This window comes from Salvia hispanica, chromosome 4, assembly GCF_029641045.1.
Source record: "Salvia hispanica isolate PSC_SH4W2 chromosome 4, Shi_PSC_v1, whole genome shotgun sequence".
Taxonomy (NCBI): Eukaryota; Viridiplantae; Streptophyta; class Magnoliopsida; order Lamiales; family Lamiaceae; genus Salvia; species Salvia hispanica.
Window position 1 is genome coordinate 54778337 of NC_142695.1, and position 19360 is coordinate 54797696.

At 31.0% G+C, this 19360-nt stretch overlaps 2 protein-coding genes across 2 annotated transcripts; both read right to left on the bottom strand.

Moving 5' to 3' along the window:
- Nucleotides 1–2525: 2525 nt before the first annotated feature.
- LOC125195952 (protein VERNALIZATION 3-like) lies at nucleotides 2526–3800 on the bottom strand. Its single transcript, XM_048094257.2, has 4 exons — nucleotides 3597–3800; nucleotides 3288–3349; nucleotides 2957–2997; nucleotides 2526–2851 (listed from the first exon to the last, which is right to left on the bottom strand). Exons 1-4 carry the CDS (start codon nucleotides 3798–3800, stop codon nucleotides 2622–2624), a joined length of 537 nt encoding a protein of 178 aa, XP_047950214.1. The 3' UTR covers nucleotides 2526–2621.
- A 4828-nt stretch (nucleotides 3801–8628) lies between these two features.
- Nucleotides 8629–9764, bottom strand: LOC125197493 (protein FLOWERING LOCUS T-like). The gene is made up of 4 exons (XM_048096247.2): nucleotides 9567–9764; nucleotides 9424–9485; nucleotides 9061–9101; nucleotides 8629–8982 (listed from the first exon to the last, which is right to left on the bottom strand). Exons 1-4 carry the CDS (start codon nucleotides 9762–9764, stop codon nucleotides 8759–8761), a joined length of 525 nt encoding a protein of 174 aa, XP_047952204.1. The 3' UTR covers nucleotides 8629–8758.
- Between the last annotated feature and the right edge of the window lie 9596 nt (nucleotides 9765–19360).

Below are 19360 nucleotides of genomic sequence, written 5' to 3' on the forward strand. Positions count from 1 at the left end.
TGAAACCAGAAGTACCATGAACTGTTGACAATAGCTTGGGCCCAACGTCAAAATCCTAGCTCTGCTAATGAACATAAGTCTTTAAAATCGAACCACATGATCTCGTGTGGTTGATTTTTGTAACTACCTTAGAAACTTACTTGCTTGTTTCTTTCATTATATGTTTGTAACAATAAATCAAAATCAAATGCTTGCAAATTATTCTAGTTGTTATCTTTATGTTTCCAATGCTACATTGTCTCGTTACATCCTAATCCTTTTTAGGTGAATAAATTCTGATCTACTAATTAGAGGGCAAGAATATTATTAACTATAAGCTATATATGCTCATCTACAACTACAATAAATGTCTCACCAGTAATATTGAGTGGCAGTTAGTAATTTTTAACTAGTGGTGTAATGCGTTACATTTTTACAAAATTATTCCAAAGCAACAATCATTCATATATTGTGACGTTATGTTCTATTCCCAGATAAGATTTATAAGTTGCTTTTAGTCAGCCTCTGTACTACAATTACCCATTATCATTCCCTTTTTACATCAAACAAGAATATGTATTTTTTTATTTGGATATTTGTTGAACAAGGGATGGAAGAGATGAATCTCACTTAGTTTTACGAAAATTTAAAATAAATTCAGAAAAAAATTGAGGTACTACTATATTGCCCTTTAAATCATTTTGAAATAGTTAAAAGTTTCGTCCTCATCGGTCGGAACTACATCAATATTTGTCACCTTTATGCCAAATTATCAAACATGTATTAGAAATTAGGGTCTTTAATAGTACCTCCATCCTTAAAAAAACAAAAACTTATGAAACCTCGTACTTTTAATACACAATTGATAAAACTTTTGAAACATTACGACTTTTAATACACAATTGATAAAGTAAAAAAATGCGAAAAAAATAGTTAAATAAGAATGATGAAGAAAAAAAATAGTGAAAGTAATGTTAGTGGATTCTGGACCGTGGACGGTGGGTCGACAAACAAAGCCTCGAAACCGAATCTAGCAGCTTGATTATATTGGTCTGTTTTGGACTATGTAAGATACTTGTTGCAAGTAATATGGCGACGCGTGGCACAAAGGGACATTTCACTATATTAAGCTTTTTCTCAAGAATATTATGTGTTGAAAGTTTATGAAAACAAAAGTTGTGGCCGGAGTTTAATGGGTACTAAATTCACTGAATTGTGACAACTGACGGATTTAGACTTCAATGAGAATATTTTATAGTATTTAATTATTCAAACTGCAATTAAAATCAAATGAGAAAATTACCAAATAGTAAATCATCAAACATACTCCCTCCATCCACAAACAATAGATCTATTGTTATTCGGCACGGGTTTTAATGTAGAATTGATAAAGTAAGAGAGGTGGAGAGAAAAAGTAGGTAAAATAAGAGAGATAGGGAGAAAAAAGTGAGTAAAGTATGAGAGAGGGAAGAAAAAGTGGAAAAAGTACGAGAGATAAACTTTCATTTTTAGAAAGGGATCTATTTTTTGTGGACGTCCCAAAATGACAAAAGTGATCTATTTTTTGTGGACGGAGGGAGTATTATAATGCGATCACTGCCTCCCTAAGCAATACATACACGGGGAAAGAGAAGAAGTTGAACAACAACTGATGACTAAGAGACATGCACTGATCTCTCTAATGCAAGTGATCCCCTTAGACAAGGTGCGGTGCGCCTTTGAACCTCCGATCTGACGCAGTTTTTTTTGAGTCGACACGCGATAAAGACCAATACAATGACTCAAATAAAAACTAGTTGAAGAAATTTGGGCATACTTCAGTCACCTCGAGAGGCATAGAATTTTGATTGATATTAAGATTACAATGACACAAGATCAAATAGTATAAGAGTAATTGAATAGGTTAAAGTGATTTGCTAAGCATCTTCATCTCCCTAACGTGCAGACAATCAAAATATAATAACTAATCAGCTCGTCCACGATTTAAAGTCTTACTTTAATCTGATACGGGATTTAAAAAATATAAGGAATATTGAATAGAAAATGTTATAAAATATGAGATTCACTTTTATATATATTAATTTAATAATTAATTGTATGGAAATGCAATGATTTGTTATAGTGTATGGTCCGTTATTTAAAAAAAAAATGAGACTTAACAAAAAAATGACATTATTTCATGCATGATGCATAAATACATGGACAAGAAATAATTTAATCATGTATTCCGTACTAATAAAATTAGTCAACGAATATTTGGTAATTCTTTTCATAGTTTTACCGTACTATTCTCGCAAAAGTATATCATCTTGATGAAAAGAGCCTCATTCATTTTAGGTTATATTTTTCATGTAAAAAAACCAAAATTGGACTTACCAGATCAGAAAGTAGCTTTAGAAAATAATTAAAATACATGTTTCACAATCCCGAATGAATCAAATAATTTTGTTCGATTTAAAAATTTGTTCCAATTTTCTTTTTATATTTGAATTCAAAGTGTTTCGAATTTGAATACAGATATAGAGAAACATAGTATATTACAAATATGGAGAAATATTATCATTAGCTAATCATAATATTTGATTATTATTCAAATACTGACAAATAGGGTTTAAGGGTTTAGGGTTTGAAGGGATCCTATTTTAGGGTGCTCTACGGCCGCCTGTGCCGTTTTCCCTATGGCAATTATAATACAATGCTGCCGTAGGAGCACCTAAGTTATGGACTTCACAAAATTCTCTAGTGTTGAAATTCTGCCGGTGCACCGGTGTGCTGACTGTTCGGCGGCCGGCCGGCTGTCGGAATAGCGCCAGAACAAGTCGGTGGATTCCTATTGCCGGCTGAGGACTCTCATAGCTAATTATTTCTCTTCCTGCAAAATTAATTCACTATTCAATTTACCTGAATTTGTATAAACATTTAAATTTTTTCAATTTTTTAAGCATATATACTATATATCATAATTTAAATGGCTCACCGAAGCTTGCATCTGTGTTTCCGGGGATGTCAGTAACCAACCTATATATAAGAAATTAAATATAGTCAGGATTTGTTTATTTATATATATATTCATAGCATTTGTTTATTTGTATATGTTGTATTTCATATGTTGCTATGAAACAATATATGAAATCACGTATGTGGTATGTCCATCCAATAAGAAATAGTATTTCATCATTTTTTTTTCTCTTATGCAATTGTGTATTATCAAATTGTGGTTGATAAGATACTGCAATCAACCCTACTTAATATGTACATATGAATTAATAAATTAATTTTGTACAATTAAATTTGAAACAGTGATAGACCAGTGCAAGTACTCCTTAAGGTATGGGTTGCTTGGGCTTGGAGAATCAGCATCCACAATTATCTGCACAATTAAATACTTTTAATTTTATAATTAAGAGAGAGATAAAAATAAAAATACAGACAGAGCGACGAGCCACCTTATGACCACAACCGGAAAATTCCCCCTATTTTCGTAACCAATTTATTTAATATATTCACTAAATTGTATAATTATTTTCCGAATTTGCATTGTAAAAAAAAGTCAACGCCCATTTTGATAAAATTTTCTGGCTCCGCCCCTGAACAGATAGATATACTCATATACTTACAAGAGTATAGAATGTCCGAAAATCATCACAGCCACCAATCTCAACCCTAGGGCGATCTCGAACCTGGGACGGCCTCAAACGACAACCGTTGATGATGATCCTGCCGTCGCAGTAAGCTCGAAGATCGGTTGTGGCTGTGAAGGGCTCCAAAACATCTCCGACGACGCTGCTCACCACCAGCGCTTGCCTAATCTCTCTTGCCATTTGTATATGTATATAACTATCTAATTTCCCATAAAATTGTGTTTCTATTTATACTAGGTTTGTTGTCGCATCATGATCATGTGCCAACTTTAACACTGTCTAATATTCTCTTGCTTTCTATTATCCGAATTCAACGCTTGTCCTAAATTAAGTGAATGAGTGTATTAGCAAAACAACAGTTTTACATATGAGGTTTTATGAATAAATAACTTGTAGTAAAACATTTACACAGAATATATTATGGTATGGATAAACAGTCAAACAGTTAGGACCTAAATATTCTCTTTCTCATCACAAAAGGTAGACGGAGACACTGGATTTTCGTCTACAATTTATTTGATACACTGATCCAGTTTCGTCAAACGATGCCGACGATGCCAAAAACGTCAACTATATTATATCAGGATGATTTGAAATTCGTACAGTGCTTGGAAATGGGCTGACGAGTCAGACTCATCACCTTCGACATGACATACAATGGGTTTTGGTCAATTGACATCGTTTAAGGGGCAAAATCGTCATTTTAGAGTTTTTTTTAATAATTTCATTTTACAACAGACGTCACTTTTTTATTTAATATTTTAATTTCAAAGTTTATGAAATAGACTAGAATTTAACCAAACTTAATTTAAATTAAATGACTATTAACCTTTAAAGAAAAACCCCAAACTCAAAATTTAGTCAATGATACCAGCTGATCTCAAATAAAAGTAAAAGATTGTAGCTGTCTTGTTCTCTCTCAATTGCATGCTCTATTTTTGCAAGTTGTTGCCTATTTGATACCCTATTATTATCAACATATGTATGTAGGCAAAACCACAGCATCCACTGCACTGCCTAAAGAGCACCATCTTGTCTATAAAACACATATTCCAAACGTATATTTACTTCTTATCATTTTCAATATTTTTTTCTTTTTTTGAAACATCTTTCTATTCTTTTTGAATACGTAAATTAAAAAGCCAAAAATTCAGTAACTAAAATGATTGGCAAAAGAAGTAGAACTTCAAAATAAAATCAGTCAGAAAATAAAAAAAAAAATCAAACTAATTTGAATTTGTTCTCAATTATCCAATATAGAAGAATTCTGGTAGTCTATGTTTAATATATTGTTCATATTTTTCAACTAAATAATACTCCTATGATAGTGTTATTTTCTTTATAAATAGACATCATTATATAACTCATCGATAATGACGTCAATGTATGAATTTTAAATTGTCATAGTAAAAAATTCAACATTGGATAGTGATAAACAAATCCAAATTTTATGATTTTTCTGACTAAATTTCAAGATTATAAAAATGACAATTTTACATCTATAATGGTGATCGGTGATCCAAATCTTATTACTCTCTTCGTCCCAAGAAAGATAACCCTTTCATTGGGCAGAATGAGATTTTATGCAAATTAATTTTGTGTGTAAAGTGAAGAGAATAAAGTAAGAGAAATGGAATAAAGTATAGAAAAATATTTCTAGTTTTGGTAACAGTTAGTTTTGGTTCATATTTGATGGGACGGAGGTAATACACACTAAGCCCATGTTTTATGAATTTAACTTGATGAATTTTGCTTTTTCTGGCCCAAAATACTTTAAACTAATAATATCAACAATTTTCAGGTCCATGTATAGTACTGGAATAGTTTTATCTCATTTCAGTTTTACTGAGAGAAAAAAAAAAAGGGGTTTGAATGTTGGGTTGGGTTCTGTGGGCTGGTTTGTATTGGACTTTGAATTGGGCATGGATAAGTTTGGGCCTTGTGTGTCTTAGTATGGAAACGAATATAACTTCGAGTATATATTACTCCACCTGAATAAAATTTCAATGGCAGAATAACAATTGCGAAAATATTCTCTCTCTTCATTTTTTCAATCTTTCTTCAATTGTGATTCACTACTTACAATACGTGGTGATTTGTACTGACTACTGAATTTTACTTATATTACCCTCTTCGATAATTAAACTACTATAGTGCAAAAGTTTCCAAATAATGATGTCTAGTTTTTGAATTGTTACACATAGGATTAAATATTTTTAAAATGAACATTTATATAAGGGAGGTGTTAAAATGACAATACATCTTAAAATAACATAATACCACCATTTTTAGCCAATCATTTGTACACGTGGACGAATAATCAGCTGTCATGTGGCAATCATAAAAAATTCGCAAGGGTAAATTTACGCGGACTGCAACATCCAATACTCTAGACTGCAATATCCAATACTCTAGACTGCAAGGTGACGCGGCCAGCAATATCCAATACGTTAGACTGCAATATCCAATACGCTAGACTGCAATCTATAGTTTGTTGTAGATTGCTATCTAGCGTTTATACTATTGCAGTCTAGCATATATAATATTGCAGTCTAGCGTGGTGTCACAGTATATTTTAAGAGTGTCATTTTAAGAGTGTTGTCATTTTAACGCACCCCTTTATATAATCCATAAATTATGAGGTGAAATAGGCTTCATATATATAAATGGATCTTTATAATCCATTGGCTACCATGGAAAATACAGCTTCTTTAGCTAAAAAAATGATCTAAGTGCATTTTTAGTTGAATTAGGATACTAAATTGTATTTCTAAATATACTATATACTCTTTGAAAACCATTTTCAATCCCAACTAAAATTAGTAAGAGCACACGAATGTGTTGTAGAAAAACAAAAGATTAATGTGCAATAGATAACAGTGTCATCCACTTAGTTAAGGATGTTTTTATTTACATCCTCAATTTCTCCCCAAAAAATGTGTTATATATATCTATGAGTCTCTCTAACTTCAAAAATGGTGTCTATAATTAACACTGGTGTTAAACAAACTTATCGTCATTAGACTAGCTATACATTTTATAAACAGTTTCACAAATATAAAATAGATAGACATTGAGAATTGTTTACCCAGTTCAATACTATAAAATAGAAAGATAGAGAATTATTTATCTAGTTCAATATGATGTGTATATGTCTGCGTACAATGCTAAATTTCGCAATAATTTTTAAATGCAATTTACAATATGAGAGCAACTCTACTATAAATATAAGTAAAATAAAGAATCTTAGTCATTCTAGGAAAAGTATCCCTATAAAAATATATTACAAAGAAACAAATTATACATATAGAAAAACATACTATTAATTAGCCTCATCTATTTCCTTTCAAGGTCTATAATAACATTCACTAATTATCTTTAATAATCTTTTTGCAAATAAATAATTTGAAATTTTTGGTATATATGGTACGCAATGGCGAGCTAGAATGCAGAAACAACTCATGATATAAACAACAACAAAATTAATGATGCAAATGTTCTATCTAAAACCATTACATAAAAAATAAAAGAAACAAACAACCAGCAAACATCATGGTGTTAACCTGCAATTCACGTCCACCAAAGAGTCCCAATAACAAACTCAAAACAATCACTATATGCTATCTACCTAGGCATAAGAAAGTGTATTACACAAGTATTGAGTGTCGTCTACTAAAACATAAATGTTGTTAATGATTATGGTAGGATAAGCATAAAATCAAAAACTAAGATGAATTTAACCCACAAAGTAATTAACTGCTAGCTCTAGTTTATACGCAATTTTCTAGAACTTAAATATGTCCTGTAACAATTCCTATAGGGACTTAAAAATGAAGATAATTTAGCCAATTTACTAGAACGATGTCTAAGATCGAGATATTGTCATACCTGATTGTAATTCAAATATGATTTGGATGTGTCGTCCCTCACACTAGATCATTCGCCTCCCTATCTAGCTTGATCTGGATGTGCCATCGACATATTTGTGTTATGTCATCCTTCTCTTCTGTGAATTTGTATAACTAACTGAATACATATCATTTCATATATCCGTGTAAAAGATCAAAACTGAGTTTGTACATGTGTAAAAAACTCCTAAAATTCAGGGTTTGTCAACATTATTTTAATTTCAAAAACTCACTATTATACTTTCTACATTGTTATAACACTCTCGTTCAAGTACTAATAGAGTAGAATATACAGCACAATATAATCCCATGATCACAAAGTAATTAACTTTAATATGGTCATTGTTTAGCAGAAGAGTATATCCAAAATTGGATGGAATATTAGAATAAAAACTCTAGTTAGTTCGAGACAAATTAATCAAATCACCTTTGTTAATGAAGCTTTCTTTTTTCATGTAATAATTTTCTTTCACACGCTTGCACTTGAACACTTCCCACACGGACCCAAGACGACTCAAACCCTTGGCGTCTTGGTTGAAAGAAACCGTCTTGCCAACTAAGCTAGATTTCATCATTTAATAGTTCATGTCAAAAGAAAAGAATTTAAATAAATTCCGATTTAACAAATAATAATACATGGAGTAGAAGTTAATTCGCTATACAATGATTTCAAAAACGCAAATATTTGACTTGTCAACGATCTTAGTATACCTTGCTCGCCAGTTTTTGGCTTGAGCATTTTTATTCATAACAAAAATGTATAATTTGTCGTTAAGTAGGGTTTGAAGCGGGTCATTTCTAAATCTCCCTTTTAGCATCCGAGATCAATGTTAATTTCCTTCATTCAACAATCACATATATGTAAGAATCCACCATACTTTATGGTCCGGTATTTAGAAAATAATTTTTTTATCGGTAAATGAACATAAATTTAAAGGTTGTGCCACGAAGAACTCGAACGAACCCAAGACTCTTGGGTTCAGGCATTACCTCTCAACCGTTAGGCCAACTCTCTCTCACACACACACGGTATTCTAACTTTTCATTGTCCTAATCTTTGTAAAATGGAGTACTTATATAAGTTGCTTCTCATAAATAATAAGTAGGTATATATGATATACATAATGTTCAATGGAAGAAAAGTTTATCATCTACATATCAAATAACTCGAAAACTGACATTCGAGATAATTTTATTTAAGGTGGCATTAATAGGTTTATCAGAAAATAATTAGGCACGGCGGCCACCGGTGCCGTTTTCCCTGTGACAGTGGTAGAAGAAGGCGGCCACCGGATCTCCAAGGTTGTACACCTGCGAAAGCTGTCGGATGCTGAAGTTGTTGCGCCACTCCGGGGCAAGCAAGATCTGCCTCATCGGCTGCCGGAAAATCACCATAACAAGGCGGTGGATTCCCATTGTTGACTGAGGAGCCTCATATGGCACCACCTCATTCCCTGCATTTATATAATTATATTCAATAAATTAATTAAAAAAATAATCTCTCTATACATAAAATTTCAAGTATCACTAACCGAAGCTCGGATTAGTGCTGCTTGGGATGTCAGTCACCAACCTATTTCCAATTTTAACACAAAATTAGTAATATAATCTGTAAAATATCATTCTAAATCACAGTGACGGATTCAGAAAAAAAAAAATTAACAATTTTAGTATACATATGAGAAGAAACGTTTTACCAACTGAAATTTGATTTCTTCTTTTTATGAATTACATTTTCTAATTATCAATAATCTACACACAATACAAGACAAACTAAGTTGTTAAATCAATTTCACCTCCAATTAATATGTCTGATTTCTACTCAACTCAAACACATAACCTAATATAATTGAACTTAAAGTTACATAGGTAGAGAAATAGAGATAGAGAGAGACCAGTGCAAGTACTCCCTAAGGTAAGGATTTCCTGGACTTGGAGAATCAGCATCCACCAAAACCTTCAAAATTGAATTATCTTCAAATTACAAAACCCTAAAAAAAAAACACACACACACACACACAAGAGTGTGGATACTTACAAGAGTGTGGAGAATCCGGAAATCCTGACCACCAATATCAACCCTAGGGCGGGAGGCGACTTGAGACTGGCGGAGGCGGTAGCCGTTGCAGATAGGGACTCCATCAATATAAACTCGAATATCAGTGGTAGGGGTGAAGGGATCGATAACATCTCCGATCACACGGCTAACTGCCAGTGGATTTGTGTCTCTTGGCATTTTTGTTATGCTTCATTTCATCAGCATTTTCAGCCCTATTTATAGTTGTTAATGGAGCCACATTGTGGTATGGAGCTATGCCCCCATCAATTCTCAAAATATTCAGGTGTATCTACTGATTTTGATTTTAATCATAAAATAAGAAAAAACTAGTATTATTGAATTAGTTATATTTGAGAATCTAAAATGATTCTTGTTATAAATAAAAAATATTTAATTGTTTGTAAAATCATAAAGTTATTTCAAAGTTTTAGTTTTTAACTAATATTGTTACAGTTTTGGTATCACATAAATGAACTTTGAATCATTTCTAAAGCTACATTTTGAAATCTTTTTGTGATAGTTTTCTAATGGAACCTCTAATGTTTAGTTTTAATAACTAAAAATAATTGAATGACTTGAAAATTGTTATCATGAATGGTTAAGAGCTTTACATCATACTCTAAAAAATCAATATTGAACGATGAACTCTAATATGGCGTATTAAAGATAATTAAAATTCAATGTATATTTTGATTAAAGGAGTAGTTAGTAAAAAATTAAAATTTTGGTACACTACTATACATCATTTATTTAGTGGAATTATTTAATAAATTAGAACTTGACGACATTTGTTAAATGTTTTATCGCTTGAGTTTCAGTATGTCTGACTTTTTCACTATTTGTATAGCAATGATTCATTTTCTTGGCAAAGTTTACAATTTGATTCTTCCCAAAGAGGCAAAAAGTCATCTGTCTTTTCATTTATATTTTTCGTGGTAAAATGACCTCCGTCAATCGCTATTTCGTTTAACTTTTATCTTTCAACAATTATATTGTTATACTATCATGTACATGAAATTGGGATCAATTCAAACAATCAAATTATTGTTTGATTTTTAAATTAGATCAATGAAGGATTGATAATGTGAATTTTTTTTCAAAATACATTAGAGCACAACTTTAGGTATTTCATTGATTTGAAGGAAACTAACTGTTTATATATATACAAATTGATTAGATATTGGTAGTTTTATAAATAAATAATTAAATTAGTAGTTATCACTGTGGACCATAGGAATCGTATTCTGACTTTTGAATAGCCACACAATGATTCAATCCATTTTTGGAGATGTACGATATTAACCTATTTCTTACCTGATTTGGATTTAAATCGTGCGTCCATGAATGGTGCAAACTTTTCTTACATAACATCTCTTTAGTTACTCCCTCCGTTATTTAATGAATACAAGTGTTTCAGAAATATATTTATCGATATATAACATTCATTCCACTAGTGATTGATATTGTTTTTTTGTCGGACCATTACAAATGATCAAAAATAAAATAAAATAGCACAAAATATAGAATATAAAACAATGAGAGGCTTGGGGTTTGGACCCACAATCTCTAGCTTTACCAAGTGGCATTATCATTAAAACGAATTTGTACTAAAATCTAATAAGTTTAAATAGAAGTATCGTATCAATTGTTTTATGTATGATATATTTGGCACTTTAACAATAATTCCTAAAATCGAGTGAGAAAATTAACGATTCTGTGGACCCATTCTGCTCTATATTACTATATATGATACAAAAAGATTTGGAATATGATGGGCATGCAATGCTATTGCAAAGAATGGGAGGTCAAGAAGACTAAGCTAGACCATCTACCATGTTTATTTGAACAAGTTTCAAGTGCAAACTTTTTCTTAAACATGACATCTCTTTAGTTGAATACTTAACAAATTCTCCGAGTGTCAAAATAGTGTCGACAAATGAAATAAAAATAGGTACGATAGGAGTATATAATTTGTAAAACTTTGATATTTTTTAAGGTACGTATTCATTAATTATAAAAGTAAAAACAAAACATTCAATCACGCTTACTTTATTCCATCACCCATTCAATCACCCTTATTTTATTGCATCACATACTTTACCCTCTCTCTTTATCTTTCCAACTTTATTCATTTATCCTACTTTTCAACACAATTTCTGCCAAAAATTCTTGACTAAACTTATTTGGGACTAAGGGAGTACAAAGGAGTACTCCATATAATTTGAAAAACTTTGAAATAAGATATGTATTAAATATAAAGGAATATAATCAAATGCAAACTCTAAATATTGTACAAACTTCAAACTATGATCTGGACCGTTGAAAAATATCAACAGATGATAAAATTACATCAACAGAAAATGTCAACACAGTGTCAACGGTTGATGCTGTGTTGACATCATGTTGACATTTTGTGTTGATGTAATTTTATCATCTGTTGACATTTTTCAACGATCTAGATCATAGTTTAGAGTTTGTACAATATTTAGAGTTTGCATTTTATCACTACCCTATAAATAAATATAAAAGTAAGCAGTGGTCGGACCTATTGGAGTATAGCCTCAAGAGTTTGATACTTAAATAGTTAATGTCAGACCTGTTTGAACTGTGAATAGTTAACATCTAACCCGCATTCGGATATGTGATCTAGATTTGTGGTTTGAAATCGGAATTATTTTGGTTTCGGACTATCTCAACAACGAATGTGCACTCTCCATCACATGTTACTTTAGTCATTTTCCTTTCTAGCAAAAGAAGTTTGCATGCAATAATTTTAATTTATTCTTACGTTTTTTTTCTCTTTTTTTATTTTCTCTTAGCTCTCATACTTTATTTCCTTCCCGCTAAATCGGTAAACACCATGTTCTTAAATTTTGTATCCAAATTAAAGAAACGATGAATCAAGTAATATGGGACCGATGTAGTTCTAGATATAGGGCATATATTGATTAGGGCGCCAGAATATAAAGATTTATCAACCCTTATTCTTTTACAGAGCTTTTGACCATTAAATTTGAGATCCTATATATGCAAAAAAACTTTATCAAACTTATATGGCTTGTTATGTTTGATTTGTCTTTTTTTATGAATAAAGATAAATGTACATTGAACATGTGCATAATACCCCTAAATTTCAAATTTAATTGAATAAAATTATAACTTAGTTTTGTTATTATTATTTTATAGCAATAAAAACAAAATAGAGATAAAAACTTATGAATTTTTTTTTGTCATGATTTGAAATTATAATACAATGTAATATTTAATAAAAAAAATATTTTTTTCTTAAATCTGTAGGAGTATATATTTAATTTAAAATTTTATATTTTTAAAAATGGAGTATGTAATTTATTTTAATCCAATAAATGTTTTTAACGTAAAATATTTATAAAGGTCAATTATGTGGGCATAATTAATGTATATTTATCACTATTATTTTATATTGCTGAATCTTGATTAGGCCAGGTGTTGGTTTCTGAAAAATTCTTTATGCCGTTGGAAACAACTTTATGACTTTACAACTGTCAGAATATACATTGAGAAGGTCTGAAAAATATATGCAAATAATGTGGCTTGTAAAGTAGTGATATATATCAATTCTTGTCGCGTGGCCGAAAGAAGAGTTAACAATGACTTGTAATAAAATTTCTACAACGGGTATATTTGTTTGGATCATCGATCCTAAAAAAGGAACCTTATCCCCATCTCGACACGTAAAGAAAGCATATCTAAAATTCTCCATATTATGGGGCTGGGCAACCTAGAATAGATACAAGCAACAAAAGAGAGGAGAACCAATTCACATTGTTAAGAGGTAAAAAAAAAAGAATTAGACTTTTAGAACATAAATTGGTAATACTGAGCCTGCACGAGTAGCTCAGCTGGTCTTCATAATGGTAATTGAGTAATATTAATACATTAGATGTTGTATTAGGGTGTAATAAGTCCATAATTAGGAGATGGATTAAAGCATTGTTCATCTTACTTCACCCCAACTTGATATTATGTTAAGATGTTGTATTAGGATGTAATAAGTCCATAATTAGGAGGTGGATTAAAGTAATGTTCATCTTACTTCACCCAAACTTGATCTTACGTTAAGAGTGTGGGGAACATTAGATGTTGCATTAATATGCACCAAGTCCACAAGTATGAGAAGTGTGAAAGCATGACTTATTTTAATTGAGTTCTAGTATTAATTTGTCAAACTCTCTTGCTCGTATCTCCTTGGTGTGTTCGGTTTGTAAGATTGTATCCCGAATTAAATTAGTAGTGTGTTTGGTTCATGAGATTTAGTCTCTCAACTCAATCCTAGATGGATAATCATGGGATAATTAGTCATAGCTAACCCCCTATGACTAAAATAATCTCACAACTCAATCCTAGATTATATCTTTGTATTATTTTATCTAGACAACCGAACACCACCTTTATAGAATAGATGATCTTAATAAAAAAATTACTTTATTCGTCCACGAAAAATGGTCACATTTTTTTTTCTAGGATACTTTGTTCGTCCAAAAATATAAAGTTTCTCTCAAATTTTACTTATTTTTTTCTCTCATACTTTATCCATTTTTTCTCAGTTATGAGTTCTCTCATACTTGATCAACTTTTTCTTATCCTATCTTTTACTTTATCAATTTCTCATTAAAATTCGTGTTGTCTATCTATGGACCTATTTTTCGTGGGTTATGTCAAATCATCACTGAATGAACTCGAGATTTTTATCTTAAAAGGCCCGAGAACGCCAAAACATTTCACCCATAAACATTTAACTGATCAATCTAAGACCTAAGTCCATTTAACATATACTCCCTCCGTCCCGGATTAGGAGTCACTTATTGTTATGGCTCGGGTTTTAAGAAAGAGTTGAAGTGTATAATAAATGAAGTGAGATGGTGGAGTGTGTAATAAATGAAGTGAGATGATTGAGTGTGTAATAAATGAAGTGAGTTGGTTGAAGGTGGATCCCTTTTGACTTTCTGGATTTTTATTTTTGTTTTGGTTTATTTTAATGTAGATAATGGCATTTTCATGTAATTTTGATGAACAATGGGGTAAAATTGTATGACCAAATATGGAAAATTCTAAATGTGACTCTTAAACTGGGACGGACTTTTATGGCAAAAAGTGACTCTAAATCTGGGACGGGGGGAGTATACCATATATATATGAACCTGTGTGAAGATGAGCATCATATCGACAAACCCGAGCATCATATCGGCAAATCCGAACATCATATCAAAAAAGTCGAGCGGTTCATAACATTATATCGACAAAGCCGAGCAGTTTATGAGCACTCCTTTAAAACACATAGTATCACATAACATGCGTAACATCATTTTCTACCCCCGTCCACAAAAAATATACTCTCTCTGTTCCATTAAATATGAAATGTTTGTTTTCTCGCACATGTTTTGGAAAAATGATAATAAATAATTAAAGTGGAGAAAAAATAAAGTAAAAAAGAGAATAATGTAAAAGAGACTCTCCTCTACACATCTGTATTTTCTTAACATAGGTAATGTTAGAACTTTGGGCTTCCACATAACTAATTTAATGTGTGTGGCTATCTTTCAGTTGTCCAATTAAAGTGATTCAATAAAGATTAAGTTTGGACTTAAAGTGTGTTTATTTGTTATGGAAATAAGTGTAGATACCATATGAGATTTTCTATTTGATGAGGAACCGAATAGAAAATAAAGGGGTTTATATTTTATATAAATATAAACTAGGGTTATGGTCCCCAGACGTCAGAAGAACGTTCAATATCTCGGTATTCTCTTGGCAGACTATTGTGAATGACGTCTCTGATTGTTTGGAAGATCCATAGCCGCTGCAAAGCAATTCCGCCTTTCAATTCGTTATGGATCAAGGTAGGCTTCCGCTTTGTAGTTTGTGCTCATTCTCCATCATTCTTGGTTAATCATCGTAGAAAGGTTTATATAATTGTTCACACAATTATTCCAACAGGTTTATATAATGCTTGAAATAAAATTCATATTTAAGCAACAAGCCTATAGTAATACGTTGGATAGAAAAACCCATCTCCTACGCTTAAATCCATAGATTATCTTTCTTTTCCATTCTAAAGTAGCGTCAAGCGTGGGTGAAAAACTATTAAAATAAGATAACATACTAATCAAACTTTACGAAACTGTTTAACTTAAAAGGAATGCATGCATCATACATGGTTTATATTCTCGTTTATCATTAAAAAAAATATAAAGCTCTGTATATTAATTAAATTAGGAGATTTAATTCATTTCTTTAATTAATTCAAAACACAAAATTTCTCGAATTAGTTATTCGGGTAAATAAATCGGATAATAATTAGTTGTCTCCGAGTTAATTAATTGACCCTTCTCATTAAATAATGGAACTTTAAAATTTTGCCCAACCACCAATCCATCCAATTTATTTATTAGCCAAGCCTACTTGGAAATAAAACCCCACCAATTCTCTTGGCCCAAACTAGGATAATTATGACTTTGCCCATCATATTACATGGGATTTAATTTGTGGCCCAAGCACTTAAGAAATCAATCCATTTCTTTTGCCGTCCCAACATAGAATCAGTCTCACAAAAATGGGTCCAAACTATATAAAATGCAGTCTTAATTAAGAGAGAGAATCGGAAATTCAATCTGTTGAAAAAAAAGGCTATAGAGGGCTGCAAGGCCCAAACATAATCAATAGCTGAAGTCCAAAAGAATGGGCTTCAAGAAATAAAATCTAATCTGCACCTTGTAGTTTAGCTTTGTGATATAGCATTGAATTTGTAACCCAAGTATTTATATGTAACATTCCATCCAATAGAATTTCAATTGACATATCTCTTATTCCTAGGGATCCTTCGAGAAAACTTCATAACCTTTTATCATTTTGAATACTCTTATATTTGATCACGTAAAATGTGAAAAATAATATGGCCTCTTGAATAAATAGTAGTATTCCATAAATTGATTAAAATAAACAAGGACCCCATTAAGCTAAACGTTCAACATTCACTCGTGAATAAAAAGATAGGAAAAAACGGAGCGACACAAAAGGCATGACTCACATTCCACAAACTTTCTATATCCGCTTCTTTCAATAATAAAGTCAGACAATTTCATCTAGTCCGCCAAAAATGAGACATTTATTATCGATTTGAGGAAAGGAATAGTGGTTTTCAAATAAATAAAGTAATTTATTTTGTGGCCATGGGAATCGTACTCCTACTTGGAATAGCCACACAACGGTTCAACTCATTTTTAGAGAAGTGTACAAGTATTTCTTACCAAATTTGGAGGTAAATCTATTGGGTCCATGAATAGTGCTTTAATCTATACAAAAAGTATAAAAATTCTCCGATAAATTAGGTGCTTAAATCATGTTCACCGTGTTTACAGAGTTTCACTATATGGCCTTAATTATTTTTATTTATAGTAAAGTAAAAGTGGACTTTTATCACACCCATGCTATGCACGGCCCATTTTATTTATATCAAATTATACAGTATTATATACTATAAAATAAGAAATAATACGGATTTAAAATTATAAATATAATTAATAATAACCATATACAACAATATACTTATAAATGCAGTTAATTCATATACTGTAAAATTATGAGTTTAGTATAATTTGTGTAAAACAATTGAGGTAAGAGTAATTCTAGGAGTAAAATCGTATAGTTTTTTCAAAATCAAAAGAAAAAATAATTATTACGGAGTAGTAAATTATTATTTAAAATATATTAACATAAATATTGAAATGAATCAAATATATTACGATGACTTAAATTAATAAAACAATAAATGAATTAACTATCGATAATAACTTTAAAAAATAAATAATTAATATAATCAACTAAAATGAATTAAACTAACTAATTAAAATATATTAAAGATGGACCACATGAATCATAGAACAATTAGACAGGAGTAGAGAAAATATACATCGCCCATTAATCATTGAACAATTAGATAGAAGTAAAAGAATATATACATATTCACTGTGCCCTAAAATAATGCGCAAAGAATTCTACTGCATTTGTTCAGGGTAAATATCTCTCTTCTCTTTCCCTTTTCATTAAATACACGAAATTTTGGGACTTAACGGGACTTGCCGGTTCTGATCATCGCTCTTATTTCTGTTTCAGCCGATGGAAAGAGGTATCCAACGTCTAGGGGTGGGAATACGGGTATCCGTGGATACCCGACTCGAAAAAACCGGGTATCCAAACCCGAAAATCATCAAAATGTCTATCCAAAATTCGCCCCGATATATTTTCGGGTACTCCAATACCCGCCCTGGGTATCCATATCCGACGTATCGGGTATCCAAATACCCAACTCTTTACATGTGTCAATAATTAATAAAAAAATTAAATTTTATATATTAATAGAAATATAGAAGTATCTAAAAATTGACTAATATTTTTAATGTTTCATTTATTTTGTAGTATAAAACTAAAAAAATGGATCACTTTTATTTTAAAGTATAAGATTATATTTAATGCAAAATGGCTAAACCTAATTTAAAATATGCTTTAAATAATATATTGGATATTCGGGTAATACCCGATACCCATTCGGGTTATCCAATACCCGATTTATCTTATATTTCATTACCCAATCCCACACCAAATCTCATAAAATTGGATATTGGGTATCCAAATCCAGCAGATATCGGGTCGGGTAAATCTAATACCCGATATCCGTGTTCTCACCCCTACCGACGTTTAACCCATCCAATTCATGAGATTCTTGTGGATTGTGTGATGTTCGCATTGTGAGAAAATGAGCAGAAATTGAAATATGGAAAATAAGCCATAACAAAGCTTGATAGAGATAATTTGTTTTCATTCTATGAATTACCCAAATCTTTACAGAGATATATATAAAATCTAAAACAGGTCTAGCTATGCACTAAACAATCAGTTACATGAAGTGGGTAAGTGGTATGAACGTGCTGCATCAAAATTGACTGCTGTTACAAATTCATTAGGAGTAAAAAATAATTGTAATAAATAATGATGGGAATTTATGTTTTTAATTTCAGTAAATGTATTATAATATTATTTGAGCATTTAATTACAAACCGATTGTTAAAGATGTATAAATTGTGTAATAAAAAATCATTTTAATTTAATTATAATTTTCCTTTAAAATGGCATTCTAGTAAATATTTCCAAAATTCCCATTTTATATATTTATAGATATAGTTTGTGCTCATGGATACCCAATTATCATTTTCCCAGTAATATATAGTAGAAACCCAATTTTCATATTAGAAAATTAACAAAGATAATATGTCCAAAGTCACTAGAACAACATTAGCAAGGTGGAAAACTAAAGAAACCAAATTTGAAACTCCCATTTCATTCTTCTGCAAACACACAATCGGATACATTTATTCTCTTAATATGAACTTTAAATTAAGCTAATCAAATCTCTTACTTGTACATCGAGTCAATTAATTCTTCATTGATGGGTATTTCACTTTAAAGTTTATGCAATGATTCCTAAAGTCGAGTGAGCAATAAACGATTCTGTGGACCCATTTAGATCTATATAGATAGAAAAAAGATTTGGAATATATGATGGGCTTGCAATGTCATTTAGTTTATTGGAAAGGTCAAATTTCACATTTAGTTTATAGTACTAACATACACTTACAACAAGTTCCAAGTGCATTTTTTTCTTAAACGTGACAGTTTTCATGAAATGTTAGATGATCAATAGATATAGTCGTTCTAAATTGCAAGGATGACTTAATTTT